The 25051-nt window shown below is 45.0% G+C and overlaps 1 protein-coding gene across 1 annotated transcript in view; it reads left to right on the forward strand.

Annotated features, from left to right (window-relative positions):
• The window catches only part of LOC148511899 (myosin heavy chain, skeletal muscle-like), a 319183-nt gene extending 294770 nt beyond the window's left edge, over positions 1-24413 (forward strand). Inside the window, exons 16-20 of the mRNA XM_088482738.1 lie at positions 8030-8155; positions 21361-21531; positions 22824-23024; positions 23449-23595; positions 24090-24413. Of these exons, the coding sequence (XP_088338864.1) occupies positions 8030-8155; positions 21361-21531; positions 22824-23024; positions 23449-23595; positions 24090-24230 (786 nt within the window). The 3' untranslated portion in view covers positions 24231-24413. The remainder of the gene's footprint in view (positions 1-8029; positions 8156-21360; positions 21532-22823; positions 23025-23448; positions 23596-24089) is intronic.
• The last annotated feature ends 638 nt before the right edge of the window (positions 24414-25051 follow it).

Consider the following 25051-nt stretch of genomic DNA (forward strand, 5'->3'; position numbering starts at 1 on the left):
CAGGCTTATTCCAGTTAGCAGGTGGTGGCAGACACTATATGACGTAGTGATTTATTTTAATGTTGGGTAGCCAATGGGAGTCCGAACAGGAGAAGAAAGAATTTGGGGTCTTGGGGGATGGTGATTTGGAGGGTAGTGGATATATAATTAATGACATCCTGCCAGATATTCGTGAGTTTAGGGCAATGCCACCAAATGTGTAGGAAAGTGCCTTTAAAAGTGTCTTTCCTTTCCAACCCCTCCAGCATCTATTTGATTAGACTGGGTGAAATTGTTTAAGCCAAGAAGGAACATAGGGTCTTATTCAGCAAGGAACGCAAAGTAGAGAATGCACGCACTTGGCCAATGTTTTTGATATGCGTATGCATCGCCCTGTGCATGCGCGAACTAGCCAGTTTGGCTTATGGTACACAGACTACATGCAGTGTGCACACAGACCCTTCCGATATTGATTGACAGGAAGTGCCATTTGTAGGTGGTGATGGGGGGTGGTCAGGTGAACACAGGCATCATAACGCCGTTATAGGGGTGTGCATAATAAAGGCAGTGCAGTGGCATACGCAGCTATACCGTAAGCTGTACACAGGAAGCGGTCAAAATTCTGTGGCAGGTCAGGTCAACCACTATTGTGCGTATATGGGTCCGATGGTTGTCGATGTTACCAAAGTTTACGCTGTTTTGCGTACTGATCAGGGAAATGGGTGCTTTAATATGGGGCTGGGCATCTGCATCTTGTGCTGCGGTCTCCGCGCATATGCATTGATTACCATATTCTCGCAGCAGACGAGTGCGTTCGTCTGCTAATATGCCAGCCTCCCAGGACAGCTCATGAGGATTACAAGGGGATGCGGGGACTGTTATTAACTCTAGATATATAGTAGAGATTAGGCCTTTTGTGAAGGAGCATTTTAAACAGAGTATTTTTATCACTGAGAGGGGTCTATTGGAAAGGTACAGGTTAACCGTGGTATTAAAGTGTCTAATCTGGAGGAACTGGTAAAAGTTTTTGGTAGGAATGGCGAATTTGCATTGAATATCATAGAAAGAAGAAAAGGAAACACCTCAAGTGAGGACATTAAATATATAATGCCACATGCCCTCCAAGGAATGAAGGAGCCTGTAGACATACCCAGGGAGAAGTCTGGATTATAATGCTATAATAGAAGAATGTTTGGTTATCATTTTCCCAAATTCCCAATGAATGGGCTACCATTAGATTGCGAGTGACATGTATGGGGCATCATGGTCAAGGAAGCCAGAGGAGGTATGAGTGGAATACAATCCCAGCGCATCTGCCTCAATCAGTGTCCAGAGTCTATTAGCGCCAGGCCTGCAATACAGTACACACTGAATGAGCTGTGTGGCCGCATATCATCATTTAAGTCAGGAATACCAAGTCCACTTCCTTGTGTGGACGCTGGAGAAATTTAAGTCTGACACAAAGATTTCTACCTGCCCAGATGAAGTGTGAATTATGGGAGGGGAGAAATATCAGAAAAGTTTATTAAAGGTAGAAGAGTCAAGGGAGCACATTTATCTTCACTGATTTAACATGGCCTATCCAGGAATAATATTGTGAGACCAGTCGTCAAGATCCAACTTAATTTGGGAAAGTAGGTGACGTAAATTAACTTGATAGAGCTGATGATAGTCATGAGTAATGTAGACACCAAGTTATTTAAGTGTTTTAATGCCAACAAGTGTTTCTTCCAGGGGTATGTCTGCAGTAAACTGGGATAATTCAGAGGCTGACAACCAGATCAACAGAGTATTCGCTAAATAGTGCATTCACATGGGCTCCATGGAGGAAGGAGAAGGAAGCTGAGGGAGATTAAAAAGTGAACTAATGAAATGTCTAAATTCTTCCAACATTGTCTTTGGTTTATAGTTATGGATCCATGTATTTTAGTTTTAAGTTTATAAGTCAAACCTAAGGCCCTCTTGCATCTGAGTTTGTTAGCTAACATAGTATTCATTCTATGAGTCTGGTTCAATAAGTTAAGCAACAAGACCTCTTACATGTGTAATGTTCTCTATTTCATTCTAATTTCCGGCCAGGTCAGAGCAGGTAAACCACTGCGTCCCCTCACGGCCATTAGACTCATATTAGTCATAATATACCAACATCAGTTGTAAGATGGCAGAGCTGGCGGAAACATGGTCAAACATTGAGGGGCACAGTGTGATCACATTTCTGCATCTAAAGGGCACATCAGCAGCTAAAATTCATTGTCCACTGCTGCACAATAACGACAGGCCACACTCTGCCAATCGCACATGTAAGTTGTTATGGCGCTACCATTGGGAGGTACTGTACCCTCCTCTCTACAGCCCTGGCCTGGCACCGAGTGATTTCCATCTCTTTGGACCATTGAGGAAGCACCTGGGTGGAAGGCAAATAACAACCCACGGTGAAGTTCAGCAAGCCATCATGTCTTGGCTTCAGGAGCTTGTCACTGATTTATTCTATGCCTGGTGTCACGGCTGCCGACACTAGAGACTCCTGGAGGGAGGGAGGCCTACTAGGCACAATAAACTGGGATGGTCTTAGGAATAACCTTTCCATGAAACTCAGTAGCACAGGAAAAAAGTAAAATAGAATTTATTCACACATGAATTATAAACGGCAAGGTCTCAAATAGCACAGAGGTTCACATATGCAATAATATGTATAGGAGAGAATCCCAAAATATATATAAGCAGTCTTTAGCATATAGGAACTAATGTGATACAGAACCCAGAGTCCAGAATGAGGCTAACACCTCAGGATGACATTAAGGACCTTTGCCAGGGTAGAACCATGTAGTAATGGAAATCCGGAGCAGAGCAGGCCCAGCAGAATAATATAGTTACGGGACAGGACCGAGCCCTGTGGTGCAGTGAGAGATGAAGCAAACTTGAGCCTTGTGGAGTAGTGAAGTCGGAGCAGGGTTAAGCCCTGTAAGGCGATGAGATTCCAGGACAAGGTTGAGCCCTGCAGCGTGGCTAGAGTTCGGAGTGGGGTTGAGCCCCGTGATGCTGAGAGGATTGTAGCTGGGTTGAGCCTCGTGATGCGTAGAATATTGTAGCGGGGTTGAGCCCTGTGACACGGAGAAAATTGTAGCGGGGTTGAGCCCCGTGACGCGGAGAAGATTGTAGCGGTGTTGAGCCCGTGATGCAGAGAAGATTGTAGCGGGGTTGATAACAGGGGAAGGTGCTTGAAAAAGGGGGTGTGGATGTGCGAACGCAGGCGTGCCCGACCGTCAGAATGGAGTTTAATGGGTGTGCATAATTAGCAAAATAGTGTCATTACACACGTGACTGGGTTGTATTTTAGCCTGAACTGCTCGCAATGTTGTTTTGGGAAAAGGCTACCACAAGCACTGCAAGCAGCTCCGATGGCTCTCGATGTTCCCGGTTAATCCTACAACTGCCAGGATTGACGTGTGTTGCAAGTGGCAAAGGGGCATCTTTATACAGGTGCGAGCACATAGCGCGGCCGCTCGCTATTACTTAGCGCGCAGCTTTACGCGAAGCAGTGCAAGCACTTAAATAGACGGCTCCTTTTAGCCAGCGAGCGGACGCAAATAGCGTCTGCATCTGAATCAGGCCCTAAGTCCAGCCGGGAGAGGATTTCCTGACCTTGATACAGGGTTTTGACATGGTGCATTGAGTTGGTAAGGACATCCTCAGCGGTATTCAATGTGGTTGTGACAAATAATTTTTGTAACTGGCTGGAGGTCCCTTCATTTTTGGATGGTAGAGGGAGCTTAAGTCTCAAAATATTTGGAGTTGCATGTACTGAAAAGGAGTAGAGGGGCTGTCTCTTATAGCCTTAGAATTCTTTATTTAGACTTGTAATTGTGTTGGCAGACTGTGATATCATGTGGTTTTGGTCTGCTGCAGGTCTCCATTAGGAAGTCTTTATTGGAAAGGTCCGGCATAATAATTACAAAATATCTTTGAAAAAGATGGAAGAGTAAAGCTGAGTACTGATGTCAGCACATTGCGGATGTGGTGATTGTTGCATCGGGAGTAATTCTCCCGATTTTCCTGCTTTTACTTAAGAGCTTCAATTTTGTTGTGTAGCCTGTCATCTCCTTATCAAAATGGCCCTGAGAGTGTCAAATTTCATACATTTTTGTTCATAATCTGTTCGTTCTGTATCCTAAAAGGCTAAGTCACACTTGAACTCCGTTACTGAAGACTGGTCATGAACACTTGTATCTGAGGATAATGGTTTGTATCTAGAAGTGGGACCAGAACCTTGGACTCAGAATGGTCCAGAGTACCTGCAGCTGGTTTCGACCTGTCTCCAAAAAAGTTTACAGAGGAGCTCTAAAACAATTTCATGTTTTATTTGGTTTTCTACAACATGGCATGTTGGGACGGATGTGGACTGAAAGATCTACAGTAAAAAGTTAGACAATGTCTAGAAAGACACCAGGGGTAAATTTACTATTGCTCGATTTGCAGAACGATTTGAGGAGTGATTTAGCACTTCTCAAATCGACTCAAATCGCATGCAATGAAAAACATTTTTTCACTGCATTTACTATTAGTCAATTTGTTTTGTGATTTGCAAAACATTCGATTTGAGTCAGTTTTGAAGAGTGATTTGCTGTTCGATTTGGCAAGTTCATGTCCAAATCGAACGGCAAATCACCCTTCAAATCACTCTTCAAATCCCCGACACAACGAACAGCTTCATGCTTTCACTTTCAGCATGAGCAGTTTGTTGTCACTCAGATACATGCAGACATCAGTGAGATGCCTGCATGTATCTGGCTGGAAAAAGTGTTGTAAAAACATGAGGTCACCCCCCAAAACACAACCAGCCCCGGACTTTGCCAACCCTCTTCTGGTTGACTAAGTACAGGGTAAAAATAACGTAGGGTCTCCCTGTACTCAGTACAACCAGCACAGGACTATGGGAAGCAGAGCTGGTTCTGGATTTACAGGGAAAAATTTGCATAGGGTCTTCCTGTAAGATCCAGAACCAGCCCTGGACCCTTTCTAACGGGGGGCTGAAGCCACAGCCAGGGGAGCCCTATCACCGGGCCCCCCAGCCGCAGCATCAGCCCTGACCGTTAGTCAGCCCAGGCCAGGGATCCCTGGGGAGTCAAAAAAAAGGGGACCCCCATTTTCACGGGCACCCCTAGCCTGGGCTGATAGCCCGGGGCTATCCCCGCCAACCCTGGGCAGTGGGCGGTGGGTTGATTGTGACAGTGTGGTGTAAAAATAGATATCAATAAACATAATCTTTCCAGTAGAACTGCAGGTCCCAGCAAGCCTCCCCTGCATGCTGGTACTTGGAGAACCACAAGTACCAGCATGCGGTGCATTAAGGGCCCACTGGAACTTGTAGCTCACCTGTGAAGAAATGTCCCAAGAAACACACACACACCTTACAAAGCATAACTTTAATACATACATATATACACACACTCACACAATACTCACCTATCTTACCTCCATTGGTCCCCTTTTCCAGTAGGCATCCAGGGGTTAAAATAAAAAAACAATAACCCGACCCTCACATTGAGGAGTAATCAGTCTAACCAGGAATAACACTGATGAATTTTCATACAACCCAGACAGGACTGCTTATCCTAGGTGACCATAGCCCACAAGTTATCTCTAGAGGTAGAAAATACAGTATAAAGGGACAGGTAGCTGATCCGTAGTGGCCATTGGAGGGAGCTCTGGTAACAGCAGGATATACAGAGTATATCATAGTGTGGGAGACCATCTCCAAAATTGTCCATGTGCCCTGGTGCCTGATGAATTTGACAGCCAAAAGATGGCAAAAGAGTCTGTAGACTGGTGACCTTTACAATGCATCAGTGAAAGAGCAAACACTCTCTGGTTAAGTTATAGTAGGTCAGTGAGGACTTGAAGGCATCTCCTGAGCACACTAGCAGGTCTAGCTTAACACTAGGAAGCCCAAAAAGGGAGCAGCTAGCATGTAATGGGAGGGGGGAGGGGCTCTTCTTTTCCTCCCTTCATGTATTGCCACAACTAGCTGGTCACCAAACTGCTGGTGCCAGGAGTATTGCCAGCGAGTTCAACAGCCAGGTCTGGAACTCCAGGCTGCAGCTTGTCGAGGCGGACCAAGTCTGAGGTCCAGGAAGCAGAGGACATGTGGTGGGCCAGCGCTGGAGTTTCTACAGCTCACCCCCAGGCTGTGGGCAATTGATCTGCCGAGTGAGTAATGTAGAGACCACATACACAGCCTCTGATCTGCAGCCTATGCCCAAGACACAGGTTTACTCCACCATAGAAAATACACAATCAGTACATACTACTACAATGGATCAATGTGTAGAACCCATCTTTATGCCATGGAAGGTACACACCAAGACCTATTAATCCTACAATATGGCGTATACTGCCTGGGGTGGGGCCAGAAATAAGGAAGCAGACCCTAGCCCATTAACTGTCCATCCTTGGCATGCTTGTGAGAGGCAGTCTGGAGTTGGAGCACCCTCAGCCCCAATGTTCAACTGACTATGGGGAGTGGTACATGGAATTAATTACAGGGATTTGCAGGGTGACAGAGAATGAGTAACAAAATATGTATATTTATATGGCTAATTACAAAATTGTCTAAAGTTGACATTTTCATGTTAAAATCAACAATAGATGCTTTTCAGAGACAGAAAGCATGTAGAACTGTCTGCCATAACTTGGACAACGCACCCAAAATATTTAGGGGCTTATTCATGCCCCCGATAATTAAGTATCCAATTCGCTGCGAGTAGCAGGTTTGGATACAAAATCACCAGAGTAATTCAAAATTGCTCCGGTAAGGAGACAGCTGAACCAAAAATCAGCTGATCTCCGCGATCCCCTTCAATGCTACTTCTGTAGCAATAAAAATTTGCACTGCTGAGTCTGACTCAACATTACTAGTGTACCTACGTATACTGGGCTTCACTCATGCGCACAAAGCCCCAGGGTCTGGTGGAAGAAGCCCAAGACTCCCTCCCATATGGAAGGAGCAGGATACAGGAACAAACACCATATGAAGATGACGAAGGTTCCCAAGGTCAAGCTGAGAACATTTTGTATTTTTGGAGCTTGATGAATTTAGGCCCTTGAAGAATGTATGTGGACAGCAAGCCAGATCGTGGCTGAAAGGTAAGCAGGAGATATCTGTGATATCTCCTGTGCTACCTTTTTAATGAATGACCCTGTTCCTTACTTTCTACAGAAGTAGGTGACATTTGTACAAATTAAGTAATAACTGTGTAATCTGTATACAATTTATACAGCTCTGTGTCATAAAGTAATTCATGTCACTTCAGTCACTCTTATTATATACACCATTGTGCCACTGGGTTGTAGTCGTCATGCCGACAATCACATTATCAATAGTAATAGTCAAAAGGTTGACAACATAATGTCAGAATGTCAACATGATTAAAATATTGACGCCTAACATGTTGACACCTCCAAAATGTTGACAATTGAAATGTTAGGGTCAGAGGTTATGATTAACAATTAGGGTTAGGCTTAAAATTGTGTTGACATTATGGGAGAGATGTATCAATATCAAACCTTGAAGAGAGATAAAGTGGAGAGAGATTAAGTAACAACCAATCAGCTCCTGGCATTTTTCAAACATAGCCTGTAAACTGACAGTTAGAAGCTGATTGGTTAGTACTTTATCTCTCTCCAAGTTTTGATACATCTTCCACAATGTATTTGTCGACATTTTAAATGTGTCAACATTTTATCAGTGTTGACATTTTGCAAGTCGACATTCTAAACATGTCGACATTTTGTCTGTCAATATCTTATACCTGTCAACATTACGGTGTCTATAGATTGACCGTCCAAATTGTGATTATTGACAAAAGATGCTGAAACTGTTCTACCAGGACATTTTAATATCAGTCTTATTTATTATATTTGATAGACAGTTTAAAATTATCTTGACAATCATTAGCCTGAAATCTAAATTGCAAATCAAGTTTTAAATGATTATTTAACATGTAGTGCTGAACATACTGTAATAATTCATGAAGTAATCCTTCTTTTCCAGCTCCAGTCTGTTTCATGTGCGAAGAAGAAACTGGAAGGACAGCTGCAGCAGGTGTTGGTGGAGAGCGAGGACTACCTGAATGAATTTAGGAAGTCAGAGGAGAGAGTCAAGAAAGTCGTTTCAGAGGTGACTTTCCGCAGCATCTAGTTAATAATTGTGCAATACATAAACAATTATTGCCGTAAGTGTTATTACTATTGTGGATTTGTAAGGCACAACAGTGCTTGGCAGTACTGGACAGTGGGGAATACAGGATATACATAAAACAGGGACATGTCACATGCAAGGCAGGCAAAATAAATGGAGACGTGAAAACACAGGGTAGGTAGGGAGAGCCCTGCTCATAAGAGAAATTACATAATAATTGGAAGAGGTCACAGCTGAAAAAAGGGGGGGGTAGCTGACAGTGGAGATTGGAACAGTTGCGAGGGCGCATTTGTGTCGGCAGTATAGAAGGGAGATAGGTAAGCTCTAATACACAGTTGGATTTTCAGAAACATTTAAAGATTTGAAAGCTGAGAGAGCGTGTGATTATGCGCAATAGGTCATTCCATAAGTCTATTCACTAGTGTTTATTATATTCGATCAATGATGTGTATTTTATTTCAACAGAGTAAGCAGAATAGCAGCTGTCATTTCTGTTAAAAAACAATACCACACCCAACTACAAATGTAACTTAACTTTGGGTGAAGCTCAGTAAGATGAGACTAAATAAACACTAATGCATTTTTTAGTCTGGCATTTTCCCAACACAATGGGTCTACCTAAGGAATAAATTAGTCTCAGGGTCGGAACTACTGGTGGTGCAGCAGGTACACCGCATCGGGGCCCTTGGGGTCTCCAAACTACAGTAGTGCTCTTTTTTAGGCTCTTGGTATCCACTGGCATCAAAAGAACCTAATGCATTTTGTCCATATGACTAAGATGGTCGGGTAGCATCTTCTGGATGTCTGGGTCTCAAGGTTACCTAGCTCGCAATTGGGTACATACAAGCATGCAGCATTGGTGCTTTAAAGGCTGCACCTCTCTGAATGATCTGTAGCTGTCCACCAGTTGGAGCACATATAGCTCCTATGGCGAGGGACTCTCTGATGGAAGATAGCTGCAGCAGGTGAATTTATTGCCCCATTGATCCTAGGCATGATTTCCAACAGGTGGCGGGGGATAGGTTTGGGCTCAGATATGAATTTTATTTGTGAAAGGGGTTTCAGATATGACTATGATTTTCAAAAGTGGTAGGGGGTTTCTAGATTTTGGGTTATGATTTTAAAAGAAGAATAGTATGGTAGATCAAGGATGAGAATTTTTAGTGCGGAAAAAGAGCTCAGATCTGAGGTCTAATCCTGATCTCATTCGGGATAGCAGCGTCTGAATTTTGCTGGGTGGCAGGATTCTGGCGTCGGTATATCAACGTCTGGGATCCCGTCCATTAGCAATTTAAACGTATACCTTTTAGATGTATGGTGTAATCTTTAATGAGGGAGTTGGTTAGATCTGAGTAACAAATTTTAATGAGGGAGGGGTTTGTGGATTTGTCGGATTATTTTTATAAGGGAGGGTGAGGTAGATGTGGGGTATGATTTTAAATGAGAGAGGGGATCAGGTCTGGGGTATAATTTTAAATGAGGGAGTTGAGGGGGTCAAATATGGGTTGTGAAGTTAATAAGGGAGGAATATTATGAAGAGGTGGGGGAATCCAATGCCAATTTGTGCACAGGGACCCACCATTCACTTGTTCCGCTTCTGAAAGTATTATAGTTTGGGCTGCAATCCACTCTCCCCCTCTTCTGTTGCTGGATTCAAACAGGCAACACCTTCTAACTCATGGGAGGGGGCACTAATAATATCACTGGTAATTTGAAAAATACCTTTGTTAAGAGAGATGGTTGGAGTTTTTTAAGGGAACCATTGAACTGAAGGAACTTAGGGTCTCATTCAGACCCGCTCGCGAGCGCAGGACGCTCGCAAGTGGGTCGATGTTACCCCAATGCTCATGCACACGACGGAGGGAGCTCCCTAGTGCGCATGGGCGAGACCCGGAAAGCGACAGACAAGCTGTCACTCCGGGTCTCGCACCAAAGGGGGCGTGCTGTCGATGGTGACTGACAGCATGCCCCCTTTGGTGGGCGTGCGGGGGTGTGGCTGCCAGACGAAGGCGTTCCCATGGGAACGCCTACTGTCTGGGTGCGGCCGCACTGGCATCACTAGTGATGTCAGTGGGAGTGATTTTGGCTCTACCGCAGGGTCTCGTCGCAAGCCCGATGGTCGCGATGGTCTTGACCATCACGACCATCATCATGGACGCTCGCATAAGCTGTGGGTGGTAACCCACAGCTATGCGAACGTCCAAAAGGCCGCTCCACATTTAAATTGGACGGCCCTGATTCAGAGCGAGCGCCCTGGTCAGAGTGTCCGGCTCTGAATCAGGGCCTTAGAATGTCGTTTTGTCCTTGTGAACTCAAGCAAAAACAAAATCATTAGTTTTGGGTGGAGTTCCCCTCATACGAATAAGGGCCCTCATTCAGAGCCACTCGCTATTTGCGGTCGTTCGTTCTAAAACAAGGGGTGGCTATTCAAATGAACCGTTCGCTGTTTGCGGTCTGTTCACGCCTCTAGGTCTGAACGAGCGAACAAAACTTGCGTTCGTTTTTTGGAAAAATACGCCCCCTGGCCGCTCGCATCCTACGTCATGTCCGCTATTTATTAGATTAATCGAGTACATCGAACAGCGTATGAACTGCTCGCTATTCTTGTGGTTGGTTTTTGCTACCACAATTTTGCGAGCAGTTCTGGCTATAAAATAGCCCAGTGACATGGTCAATGACGCTGCTGTTTTAAATATGCACACCCATAAAATGCCCGTTTTGACCTTTCAGCACGCCTGCGATCGGATCTCCACTCCCCGTTTTCAAGCACCTTCCCCTGTTACCACCCACATACGCCTCATTCTGTCACTCAAATTATCAGGCATTCGCTATTTTACGAGCACATGAATTTCGGCCGCACTGAGTGGTTCGCGCATGCATATAACGATCCGTACGCATGCGCAGTTGGGCAAACATCGCTCGGAGCGAACGAGCAGCCACTTGCGTCCGGCTCTGAATCAGGGCCAAGGTCCTCTGTGTAGAATAAATTATAGCCATATCCAAGTATTTATAGGACAATATTATGAAATAAAACTACTTTATTATCAGTAATTTAATGCTTGCTTATTCTGCTGGACTGTTGGGCGGTCTGGGGGCTTGATGACATGATTGTCATTAGGGGTGAGCGGGTTTGGATTTCTGAAATCCGAACCCCCCCCGAGCCCCCCCCCGATCCGAGTCCGATCCGAGTCAGGCTCGACTTTTCCCGCCTGACTCGGATTCTGAAATCGAGGCAAAACGTCATCTTCCCGCCTTCCGAGTCTCGCGGGTTTTGGATCCTATATAAGGTACCCGCGTCGGCGCCATTTTCTCACTCGGCTGTGGACAGTGAAGAGGGAGGGTGGGTGTTAGGGCTGGCTGGGCTGTGTAGTGTAGTGTAGTGTAGTGCAGAGTAGTGTTGTGCTGCGCTGTGCTGCTGTTGTCCACTACTTCAAAGTCCATAGGGGCTGGCTGTGTTGTGCTGTGCTGCTGTTGTTAATAGGGGCTGTGTCCACTACTTCAAAGTCCATAGGGGCTGGCTGGACTGTGTTGTGCAGTCAGTTGTCCATAGGGGCTGTGTCCACTCCAAAGTCCTGTGCAGTGTCCCAGTCCTAAAGGGGTGCTGTAGTGTTGTCCAGGGGGTGCTCTGTCCATCAGGGGTGCTCCCCCCAAGTGCTAAAAAAATATTATTTTTTTTGTGTTTGTGAATTGTGTGCATCAACAAAGTAGTGCCAAGCGTGCGTCTGTGTCATAAGTAAAGGGCCGGCTGGCTTGACCGTTAAAGGGTGCTGTAACCCCCAAAGTACACTCCAGTCCAAACCAAAAAAAATATAATTTTCTGTGTTTGTGAATTGTGTGCGCAGTAGCCGCACGTGCATCAACAAAGTAGTGCCAAGCATGCGCCTGTGTCATAAGTAAAGGGCCGGCTGGCTTGACCGTTAAAGGGTGCTGTAACCCCCAAAGTACACTCCAGTCCAAACCAAAAAAAAAAATTATTTTCTGTGTTTGTGAATTGTGTGCGCAGTAGCCGCACGTGCATCAACAAAGTAGTGCCAAGCGTGCGCCTGTGTCATAAGTAAAGGGCCGGCTGGCTTGACCGTTAAAGGGTGCTGTAACCCCCAAAGTACACTCCAGTCCAAACCAAAAAAAAAATAATTTTCTGTGTTTGTAAATTGTGTGCGCAGTAGCCGCACGTGCATCAACAAAGTAGTGCCAAGCGTGCGCCTGTGTCATAAGTAAAGGGCCAGCTGGCTTGACCATTAAAGGGTGCTGTAACCCCCAAAGTACACTCCAGTCCAAACCAAAAAAAAAATAATTTTCTGTGTTTGTGAATTGTGTGCGCAGTAGCCGCACGTGCATCAACAAAGTAGTGCCAAGCGTGCGCCTGTGTCATAAGTAAAGGGCCGGCTGGCTTGACCGTTAAAGGGTGCTGTAACCCCCAAAGTACACTCCAGTCCAAACCAAAAAAAAAATTATTTTCTGTGTTTGTGAATTGTGTGCGCAGTAGCCGCACGTGCATCAACAAAGGAGCAGCGCCAAGCGTGCGCCTGTGTCCCATAAGTAAAGAGCCGGCTGGCTCATTTCTTAAAGGCTGGTGTAACCCACAAAGTGCACTACTCTCCAGCAAAAATAAAAAAATATTTTCTGTGTTTAGCCGCACGTATATATCAAATCGATATAACATAAATGGAGGACCAAACTTTCTCTGATAAAAATAAAATAGAGAAAGATCAAGAACCACTTCCTCCTAGTGCTGAAGCTGCTGCCACTAGTCATGACATAGACGATAACATGCCATCAACGTCGTCTGCCAAGGCCGATGCCCAATGTCATAATAGAGGGCACATACAATCCCAAATGACAAAGTTCAGAAAAATGACCTTGAAAAAAACTTTTAAATCAGCTGAAGAGAAACGTAAACTTGCCAATATGCCATTTACGACACGGAGTGGCAAGGAATGGCTAAGGTCGATCCCTAGTATGTTCATGACTAGTGGTTCAGCTTCACATGACGATGGAAGCCCTCCTCCCACTAAAAAAATCAAAAGAGTTAAGCTGGCAAAAGCACAGCGAAGAACTGTGCTTTCTAAGAAGATATCACAAATCCCCAAGGAGAGTCCAAGTGTGGTGGTGGTTGCGATGCCTGACCTTCCCAGCACTGGACGGGAAGAGGTGGCTCTTTCCACCATTTGCACGCCCCCTGCAAGTGCTGAAAGGAGCACCCACAGTCCACTTGCTGATATGCCAATTGAAGATGTCACTGTTGAAGTACAACAGGATGAGGATACTGGTGTAGCTGGCGCTGAGGAGGAAGTTGGCGAGGAGGATTCTGATGGTGATGTGGTTTGTTTAAATCAGGCTTCGGGGGAGACAGTTGTTGTCCGTGGGATGAAAAAGCCCATCACGGTCATGCCTGGGCAGAAGACCAAACATTCCACCTCTTTGGTCTGGCAATATTTCTATCCAAATCCGGACAACAACTGTCTTGCCATATGTACCATATGTAAAGGTGAAATAAGTAGGGGTAGGGAGGTCAACCACCTAGGAACATCCTCCCTTATACGGCACCTGCAGCGCGTTCATAAAAAGTTACTGTCAAGTTCAGAAACTTTGGCTAAGACCGTAAGCAGTCCAGGGACACCTAAATCCCGTTGTCCTGTTGTATCCAAGCGCCTGCAAACCACACCGTCAACTCCCTCCTCGTCAATTTCCTCCTTAGTCAGGATCGGAAGTAGTCCTGCAGGCCATGTCACTGGCATGACTGACTCTCCTATCCGGGATTCCTTCGGAGGATCCTGCATTGCTACGCTTACTGCTGCCGCTGCTGCTGTTGCTGCTGCTGGGAGTCGTTCATCATCCCAGAGAGGAAGTAGGAACACCACTACTTTTACTAAACAATTGACCCTCCAACAGTCCTTAGCAAGGAGGCCTTAGCGAGGAGGATGAAGTATGACAGCAGTCATCCTGAAGCAAAACGTATAACTGAGGCCTTGACTGCTATGTTGGTGTTAGATGTGCGTCCGGTATCCGCCATTAGTGCAGTGGGATTTAGACAATTGATGGAGGTAGTGTGTCCCCGGTTCCAAATCCCGTCTAGATTCCACTTCACTAGGCAGGCGATACCGAGACTGTACAGAAACGTCAGAAAAAGTGTCCTCAGTGTCCTGAAAAATGCCGTTGTACCCAATGTCCACTTAACCACGGACATGTGGACAAGTGGAACAGGGAAGACTAAGGACTATATGACTGTGACAGCCCACTGGGTAGATGTATCACCTTACGCAGCAACAGCAGCAGCGTCACCAGTAGCAGCATCTCAGAAACGCCAGCTCGTTCCAAGGCAGGCTTCGCTGTGTATCACCGGTTTCAGTAAGAGGCACACCGCCGACAACCTCTTAGAGAAACTGAGGGAAATCAACGCCCAGTGGCTTACCCCACTTAGACTCTCCTGGGGATTTGTGATATCTGACAACGCCACCAACATTGTGCGGGCATTACATCTGGGCAAATTCCAGCACGTCCCATGTTTTGCTCATACAATAAACTTGGTGGTGCAGAATTTTCTGAAAAGCGACAGGGGCGTGCAGGAGACGCTTTGGGTGGCCCGAAAAATTTCAGGCCACTTTCGCCATTCAGCGACTGCGTGCCGAAGACTGGAGCGCCAGCAAACACTCTTGAACCTGCCCCGCCATCACCTGAAGCAAGAGGTTGTGACGCGGTGGAACTCAACCCTCTATATGCTTCAGAGGATGGAGGAGCAGCAAAAGGCCATACAAGCCTATACATCCACCTATGACATAGGCAAAGGAGGGGGTATGCACCTGACTCAAGCGCAGTGGAGAATGATTTCCGTGTTGTGCAAGGTTCTCCAGCCCTTCGAACTTGCCACACGTGAAGTCAGTTCAGACACTGCCAGCTTGAGTCAGGTCATTCCCCTCATCAGGCTTTTGCAGAAGCAGCTGGAGAAAGTGAAGGAGGAGCTAAGACAGAGCGATTCCGCTCGGCATGTGGGACTTGTGGATGAAGCCCTTCATTCGCTTTGCCAGGATTCCAGGGTGGTCAATCTGTTGAAATCAGACCACTACATTTTGGCCACAGTGCTCGATCCTAGGTTTAAAGCCTATGTGGTGTCTCTCTTTCCGGCCGACACAAGCCTGCAGAGGTGCAAAGACCTGCTGGTGAACACACTGTCAGCTGAAGCGGAACGTGACACGTCAACAGCTCCTTCTTCATTTTCTCCCGCAACTGGGGCTGCCAGGAAAAAACTTAGGTATCCTAAGCAACCCGCTGGCGGTGATGCAGGGCAGGCAGGACCAAGTTTGGACATCTGGTCCGGACTGAAGGACCTGGCAACAATTTCTGACATGTCTACTGTCACTGCATATGATCCTGTCACCATTGACAGAATGGTGGAGGATTACATCGGTGACAGCATCCAAGTAGGCATGTCAGACAGTCCATACCTGTACTGGCAGGAAAAAGAGGCAATTTGGAGGCCACTGTACAAACTGGCTCTATTTTACCTGAGTTGCCCCCCCTCCAGTGTGTACTCCGAAAGAGTGTTTAGTGCAGCCGGGAACCTTGTCAGCGAAAGGCGTAGGAGGTTGCTTCCACAGAATGTGGAGAAGATGATGTTCATCAAAATGAATTATCAGCTCTTCCAGGGAGACCAGCCTCCAGAACGTACAGAGGGACCTGTGGTGGTGGATTCAAGTGGGGACGAGTTAATACTTTGTGAGGATGAGGATGTACACACTGAAGAGGGTGAGGAATCGGTGGATGAGGAGGATGAGGATGACATCTTGCCTCCGTAGAGCCAGTTTGTGCAGGGACAGATTAATTGCCAGCTTGTTTTGTGGGGGCCCAAACGAACCAATAATTTCAGCCACAGTTGTGTGGCAGACCCTGGCGCTGAAATGATTGGTTTGTTAAAGTGTGCATGTCCTGTTTATACAACATAAGGGTGGATGGGAGGGCCCAAGGACAATTCCATCTTGCACCTCTTTTTTTTCTTTGCATTATGTACAGTTTGGGGCCTAGTTTTTCAAACTGCCATCCTGTCTGCCACTGCAGTATCACGCCTAGATGGGTCACGTGTTTGTGCCGCCCACTCGTGTCGCTTAGCATAGTCATCCAGCTACCTCGGTGCAACCTTTTGGACATAAAAACACTATTGTGAGGTGTGAGGTGTTCAGAATAGACTGGAAATTAGTGGAAATTAAGGTTATTGAGGTTAATAATAGCATAGGAGCAGAAAAACCTACAAATTCTGTGATTTTAGCTGTTTTTATGCTTTTTTTCAAAAAAAATACAGATCCAAAACACAAAACCCAGAACCCAAAACACGGAAGGGTGGTTTGGCAAAACCAATCCAGATCCAAAACACGAAGAAAGATCCAGATCCAAAACCAAAACACAAAACACGAAAAGTGGCCGGTGCACACCCCTAATTGTCATACACCTCCCAGCTAGCTACCCCTCTGGGATTCTCCCAGAGTGATTAAGATCAAAGTTGTGGTGTATATTATTCCTTTAAATTGCATTTGCCAGAATCCTGACTTATCTACAACTTCAAATATGTGTGTTTGTACCTTACTAATAATGCCATATGCCTCCTGGCATCTTTGATTTAAAAATCAGGGCACACACTGTACCCGCCTTGACATGACCCATAAAGCACACTTGCCATAGGGGTTATGGTCCCTGAGGAAATTAAGTCTTCCCAGGTCTGGGCTATAAAAGATTCAAAGAAGATTAAGATAGTATAACTGTACAAAAGCAGCCCTGTTTTTTTGTTTTTTAAGGCAAATTCAAATTTATTTTCCTAAAAGTCACAACTTTTGAAAACATTTTGCTGCCATCTAGTGTTCATTCTACAAAAGTGCAACTCCATGGCTGCATTTCATTCAAGCTACTGTAAAGGATTTTTTTCCCAGACATTTTCTCAGGGCTCAGTATCGGAATGATTATCAGGTATGAATAAATTGTAATAGTTCCTGTAATTTTTAAAACGTGTAAATACTACAAGAGGTTAAATGTTTAGCTGAACACTGTCCTCACTTCTAAAATTCAAAGCAATGTTCACAGGAATCAAAACAATACTGCAGTTTAAAAAAACAAAACACAAATGTTGCAAAATAACAGCATTTCATGTTTTTGGGCTTTATTCAGAGTCATTCATAATTGTTAGTTGAGGCTTTTTTCTGTCTCATGCACTTCTTTTAGCAATATGCATCTTTTTTTTGTCTCAAGACTGACTTGCAACTCCTGCACGGAACCCTCGTTTTTCAAAAATAAAGAATGATTCATGCACAATTATAGAAGGGAACACCTGCACATATATTCATAAATATGTGTTTGCCTTGTAGACAGGGCCGTAACTAGGGTAGTGCGACCAGTGCCATGGCACAAAGCACCTGAGGCCAGGGGGCGCTGTTTGGGCCTGTCAATTTTCCTGTTTATTATCATTCTCACTTGTAGCTTCCTCTTCAAGGTGAGCACAGTTAACCCACTTGTCAGGCTGCCTGTCACTGCCTTGGAGGGGGAGGAGGAGGGTAGCTGTAATTAGGGAAACAATGTTATTTATATTCTCTGTGGGGAGCAATGTGGGGTTTTTTTCTGTGGAGGGGGGGGTGCGGCTGATGGTAATTAATTCATAAAGTCTCCATTCCATGATACTACTCGCCTTATATTTGTGGGGATGGGGGGCATTTAGATTTTTTTCACTGGGAGCCCACTGCCCTAGAAACAGCCCTGCCATAGGTAGAAACTATGGTTGTGTGTTTTCTTGTACTGAGTGAATGCATAATAAATGAATAAGTGTGAGTGTCAGTAAGTTGTGTCTGTCAGTTACTATGTATAATAATGTGCCAATAAGTGGTGTTAGTAAGGGTTTCAGTATGTGGTAACTGTGTCAATAAGTGTGTGTGTCAGTGTGTCTTTTTCAGTAAGTGGTATCTGTCAGGAAGGGATGTCTGTGCCAATAAGGGGTGTCTGTATCAGTAAGAGGTGTTTGTGTAGTTTAAGTGTGTCTATGTCAGTGTGCGGTATCTGTTAGTAAGTGTGTCTGTATCAGTAATAGGTGTATGTATAGGTAAGTGTGTTAGTAAGTGGTGTCTATGTCAATAAGTGTGTGTCAGTAAGTGTTTGTGTTAATAAGGTGTGTCAGCAAGTGTGTTTGTGTCTGTGTCAGTAAGAGATCTGTCAGAAAGTGGTGTCTGTGTCAGTAAGGCAATGTGTGTGTGCAGCTTTTGTATAGGGGCAGTGTGTGGCTGTGGGGAAGTATTTGTGTGTGGATTTAGGCCAGTGTGTATATGGCTACGGGGGGCAGTGTGTGTATGAGGATATGGGGGCAGTGTGTGTGTGTGCGGCTATGGGAGCAGCGTGTGTGTGTGGCTATGGGGGCAGCATGTGTGTGTGGCTATGGGAGCAGCATGTGTGTGCGGCTATGGGGGCAGCGTGTGTGTGTGCGGCTATGGGGGCAGCATGTGTGTGTGCAGCTATGGGGGCAGCGTGTGTGTGGCTATAGGGGCAGTGCATGTGTGTGCAGCTATGGGGACAGTGTGTGTGTGTGGCTATGGGGCGAGTGCATGTGCGTGCAGCTATGGGGGCAGTGTGTGTGTGGCTATGGGGGCCATGTGTGTGTGCGGCTATGGGGGCAGCGTGTGTGTGTGCAGCTATGGGGGCAGCGTGTGTGCAGCTATGGGGGCAGCATGTGTGTGCAGCTATGGGGGCAGTGTGTGCATGTGTGGCTATGGGGTGAGTGCATGTGCGTGCAGCTATGGGGGCAGTGTGTGTGTGGCTATGGGGGAAGTGTGTGTGTGGCTATGGGGGCCATGTGTGTGTGCGGCTATGGGGGCCGTGTGTGTGTGCGGCTATGGGGGCAGCATGTGTGTGTGTACGGCTATGGGAGCAGCGTGTGTGTGTGTGCGGCTATGGGGGCAGCGTGTGTGTGTGCGGCTATGGGGGCAGCGTGTGTGCTGCTATGGAGGGCAGCGTGTGTGCGGCTATGGGGGCAGCGTGAGTGTGTGTGCGGCTATGGGGGCAGTGTGTGTGGCTATGGGGGCTGTGTGCATATAAAATTGCATGGAGTTGAGGGAGTGGGGCCCCAAACTGATATCTTGCTTAGGGCCCCATGATGTCTAAATCCAGCTCTGGGCCCTCCCCATGAGGCCATGGTCCTTTTTCAGGTGCACTTTGTCCCTATTTTTTTTTTGGGGGGGGGGCGCCAATGCTCTCTCTGGCACAGGGCACCAAAATGTCTAGTTACGGCTCTGTTTGTAGAGCAATTTGTGTGCTTCAAGCCACTTGGGTACTTATTAGCTGTGCAATCCACCCATTAAATTCAATATACTTCTATTGTTTGATGGGATTTTTAGCATTTCCTGTACTGTCAATTAAGCCACGCCTCCAGTCGCCATCCAGTCTCATCTCAGTCATGTACAACAAGGGGAGGGAGTCGCAGACGAGGGGAGTGTGTCAGAGCTTGAGATTTGCAGACACGACTGTCTGTGAACAAGTCGCAGAGATACCACTTTTAAAAAAATTAGCAAATTGTGATTAGTTTCCAGACTCTGAATAAGGCCCTTTTTGTATTGGGAATAATGTTTTCCACTGTAAAATACAAAGTCGAGTCACATTATTATGACCACCAACTAATAGCCAGAGTAACCGCCGTGTGCAGCATGGACAGCAGCTAGACAGGCTGGGAGTGACTTAATAAGGTCCTGGTAGATTGGCACAAGTATCAGCAGTGCATCCCACAGCTGCAGGAGGGTGCGTGGTGGAGTATCCATAGAGCTAACACAATGATCGAGGTGGTCCCACAGATGCTCAATTGGGTTCAAGTCCAGGGAATTAGGGGGCCAGGGAAGTACTTGGAAGTGTTGGTCGTGCTCGTCCAACCACTATCGGACATTTCTAGTCATGGGACATGTTGCATTGTCTTGCTGGAAGATCCCATCCGCCTCAGGGAAGACAATCAGCATGTATGGGTGTACATGCTCTGCAAGGATGGATTCATAACCAAATCGATTGAGGGTGCCTTCCACATGGATGAGTGGGCCCAGAGAATGCCATGATAACATTACCCTGACCATAACGCTGCCACCACCAGCTAGTGTTCTTCCAGCAAGTTTGCAGGGTGTTTGTTCTCCGTTGTTTCTCATCTGATATGCCAACGTCCATCTGTTCGAAGAAGCAGAAAACGTGACTCATCAGAAAAGGCAACTCTTCGCCAATCAGCGGAGGTCCACTTCCAATACTAGCGTGAAAATTTAACCCTTTTCTGCAGGTGTCAGTCGGCCCTCACGCACCTTCGTAACCGACGTTCACCTCTCACATAAGTGGCACGTGCTGCTCCACAGTTTCCACGTTGGTTATTCGCAATTGTGCCATCTGTCCAGTCACTATACACCTTCACCACAGCAGCATGCAAGCAGATCACAAACTGCGCTGGTTCAGAAATACTGCCACCCTTGGCCCGAAAGCCAACAATTATCCCTTTTTGCAACATGGAAAATCGCAACAAGTGTGCAGAGGTGTCATAATAATGTGACTCTACTGTGTATAAGGTTATTAGATGTCATATAGGAGTTCCAAGTTTCCACTCAATACCTTTGTATAATTTAAAAGTAGCCAGATTTGTTCTTGCTTGTAGATCATTTTTGTCACTTGCTCCCCAACATGGTTTGTCCAGATGAAAATTTGCACTCTTTAGATGACTCCTAACTGTAAAATGAATTGTCTGTTACCATCATGGAACACGTTCACAATGAGTCATGTGAAACAATGCACACACTGCTCAGCATGCGGGATATATATTACAGAAAAGTTTCCGAACTTTGGGAGAAGGCATCCAGGTCGGCACTGCGGGGGGTGTGGCACAGCAGCAGTGGGCAGTGCAGGGAAGTGAGGGTCATCGGCCACTCGAACTGCCCACTGCACTCTGGAAGTGGGCAGCTCAGGGAGACTTACCCCCTCTTCTGGGAGTCTGAGAGCACCACCTGATTTTTGATGGTACGGGAGTATAGGCATGAATGTTTTACAGGGCATGACATCACTACTCTCCTACAGTAAGTGACAAAATCCAATAGAAAAATATATTTTACAGGATTTATTACATATATTACTTATGTATTATAGTTACATTTCAGCAGAGCGACTTCTAGAAGCCACTAAGAGAAAAATATTTGTGTATCTTGCAGAATTCACGTCTGTCAGAGGAATTACAGCACAAGCAGGATCACACACAGCATATGCAAAAAGTCAAGAAAGGACTCGAGAACCAGATTCGAGAACTAAATGCCAAGGTCGAGGAAGCTGAACAAATGATGTTAAAAGATGGAAAGAAAGTAATGCATAAACTGGAGGCACGGGTATGTCTAGGGAATTCAGAGAAGGAAATGTGACTACCTGCAGCTACATCCATTACTGCTGCCAAATATGGTGTAAATATAAGTGTTTCTAAAATGCTGAACTTAAGTAAAAACTCTAATGAAATGGTTCCATGTATCGGAAAGGTTTTATATCAGTCAGGTGCCTATATAGTACAAAGAGACCCATTTTGTTATAATTCTTTATAATACTCTTTTCAATGAACACTGAAGAAATTATGTAAAAAACTCTGCAATTATAAGGAGCAACACCAAGATATACTTACACAACTGTGCAATTCCTCCTACAAGTCCTCACACCACTAACCTACAGGCGAATACTCTATTGCCTGCCATCTTCGCCCATTCTGTCGCAAGTGGAAATGTAACTGGGTTGCGTTGACTCAATATCACCCATTGGTACTCATATTTGTGTACTCTCAGCTATGGTGCATGCACATTACTAAAAATCAAGATCTGTACACAAAATGGACCCAGCATTATTTATTTATTACCAGCTATTTATATAGCGCACACATATTCTGCAGCGCTTTCCAGAGGAAACTAGTCATTCACATAACTCCCTGCCCCAGTGGAGCTTACAATCTATAATCCCTGTCACATCTACACACACTAGAGTTCATTTCTGTCAGAATCCAATGAACTTCCTCTACCAGTATATATTTGGATTGTGGGAGGAAATTGGAGCACAACCATGTAAACATGGGGAGAATATATAAACTCTACAAAGAAAGTCCCCCTACAAAGAAAGGTGGGAGTCAAACCTAGGACCTCGGTGCTGTAAGGCAGTAATGCTAACCATTATGCCAACGAAGCCGTTGAAATAGTGAACAACATATAATACATATTAGATGTTTAGAATAAAAAAATGTTGCATGTATTTGTGACTCCCATTGAATAGTACCACTGTCCTATCCCTTTTTGGACTCTATCACTTGGCTAGAGGATATAAGCTAATATACTTTGACTGAAAATATATTTGTGCACTCTTCCCTCTCATCTGCCTGCCACACTGGTTCTAATGGTAAGTTACTTTTTTTGTCCCATAGAGCTAAGCTGTAGTGATTTTGAGCATGCTCAATTCTGTTCTCCTGCTAGTGGGTCTTGGAAAAGTCATGCACAGGAAACCAGTTTCAAAAGATGCCCTGTTACCAGTGTAAGGGACAATTATGGTGAAATGGCGATGTTCTGCGACACCCGGAAAGCTGCTGGATATGTTGTTCTCTCTAGATTATATGAACAAATAGTGGAAGCGTATTTTACATTTATTTCAGGTTAAAGAGCTTGAAGTGGAACTGGAAACTGAGCAGAAGAAGCACATAGAGACCACAAAGACTTGGAAGAAACATGAGCGACGTCTAAAGGAGCTGGTTTTCCAGGCTGAGGAGGATCAGACGATCCAACAACGGAATCAGGATCTGATTGAGCGGCTGCAGAGTAAACTGAAGACATACAAGAGGATGGTGGAGGAGGCGGTGAATACAATACAGATTAAATATACAGTATATATGTTTATCCAATATGAAAAGGGAATTTAAGATTTACCTAAAAATTAGTTCATTTTATGATTTTTTTTACACAATTACAGTTAAGAGTTTTGGAATTGGGTTAATTCTTATTATCAGAACTTTTTCTCTATGAAAAAGATGCCGGTACTCAGAAAAGGTTCCGGTACTCACCTCACCACGAGTTGATACAAGATTTATGGAAGCTCCCAGTGTGCCAATGGTTATTGGATTCATTTCTGAATGAAACACATAACTGTATGAAATTTTGTTAGTACTTATATGTTACTACTGTAGATACCACAATAAATTAGTGTTCTAACTGCAGAAATCTGTCTACACAACTGATATGTGCTCTACAACATCTGTACATTTCTGTATACTACTTACACAGGAAGAACAAGCCAACCTGAACCTCAATAAGTACAGAAAAACAATTAGTGAACTTGACGATGCAGAAGAGAGGGCCGAAGTGGCAGAGACTGCTCTGACTAAGATCCGAACAAAGAACAGGGCCAGCTTTGGGAAAGGATTCTCTTCGGTAAATGTACTGCTTGTGACAGATTTTCCTATCTATTAATAGTACTATACACATAGATAATCCCCAAGATAGTAATAAGGGGCCTATTTAGCAATATATCCTAAATAGCCCTAAAAAATGACATTCCTTAACACTGCTTATCACAGCATTTTTGTAAGAATTTTTGGGACAATTTATCATACGTCAAACACAAAGCTTTTTGGAGCTTGGCATGTGGGGCTTTTAAGGAATTCCCATAGATAGCTATTGTGCATGATTTTGCAATACTTTGCAGGGGGGACGCAGCAGATATCTCTGGCCCCGATACTAAAAATAAAAAACAGGCGTTTTTGTAGGGTTGTCTGCATATTAGTACAATAAATAAGCCTCTAGCCCCTTTCTTTTGTCAACAAAACTATTCCTCAATTAAAGACACACATCAAAAATGTATTAGCCAGGCCTGTGTTAAAATTATAGAATGACATGTTATTAAAATATTATTTTCTTGATTGCAGGGTTGCACATCCCCGTTTGCTCTTCACATGCGGTCAGCCAGCATGGCTGGCTCAGAGGGCCGTGCTGAGAGACTGGAAGATGACACAGCTTCACTCATCCCAACCTACTTGGACTCCTTGAAAAAGTTAATGACTGACTGAAAACATGTAACCATAACATAATCATTTGCTGCTGTTAAAAATACCAGACATATTGGGACCAATTATTAGACACGGCTATTTTTCTGGAAAAATAGGTTCAGTAACTGGGGGTGGAGCTATAGCAAAACAATGCTATTTTATATATATATACATATATAGTATTTACAAAAGAAGGCACTCAAAATGGACTTTAAAATAAAACTTATGGAAAATGCATTTTGGTCCAGGACATTACGTTACAGTTAATAAGAGGTTCAGGAACTGAGGGCCGATTCAGCATGGATTGCAATTGCGATCGCAGCTGCGTAATCACACACAATGCAGCTGCGAAAATATGCTAATTACAGATCTCTCACATCTGTAATACCTTGCAGTCCTGCGTATACATCGGTAACATCGTAGCACATCCGCCGGTCTGACCTGTCTCAGAAATTGCAGTCTTGCACGCCTATGCAACGCTGTTCAAACGGACAGGCACACCTGCATTTCTCTAACCACTCCCCCGTCACCACCTCCAAACACTCACGGCCTGTCACTAACTCTGCAATGGATGCCTGTCTGCGTCCATAATCGCAGTGTGATCTCCGCAGACGCGCATTTGGGTGCATACGCATGCGCAGTACGCAACAAATGACCGATATGCGTACGCGGTTGCAGTTGCAATTGCAATCCATGCTGAATAGGGACCTGAGTTCCTGCTTAAAAACAGCGCTGATTATACAATGTATTGTGACCCTGAAAATGTTTGTTGTATTTTTAACTGAGATGTATTCTGTAGGCATTCTGTTAGTTTGAAAGGAAGGTTTTCCATGTGACTAGCT

The sequence above is a fragment of the Taudactylus pleione genome, unplaced genomic scaffold (genome assembly GCF_031769625.1).
Source record: "Taudactylus pleione unplaced genomic scaffold, aTauple2 ptg000290l, whole genome shotgun sequence".
NCBI classification, from domain to species: Eukaryota; Metazoa; Chordata; class Amphibia; order Anura; family Myobatrachidae; genus Taudactylus; species Taudactylus pleione.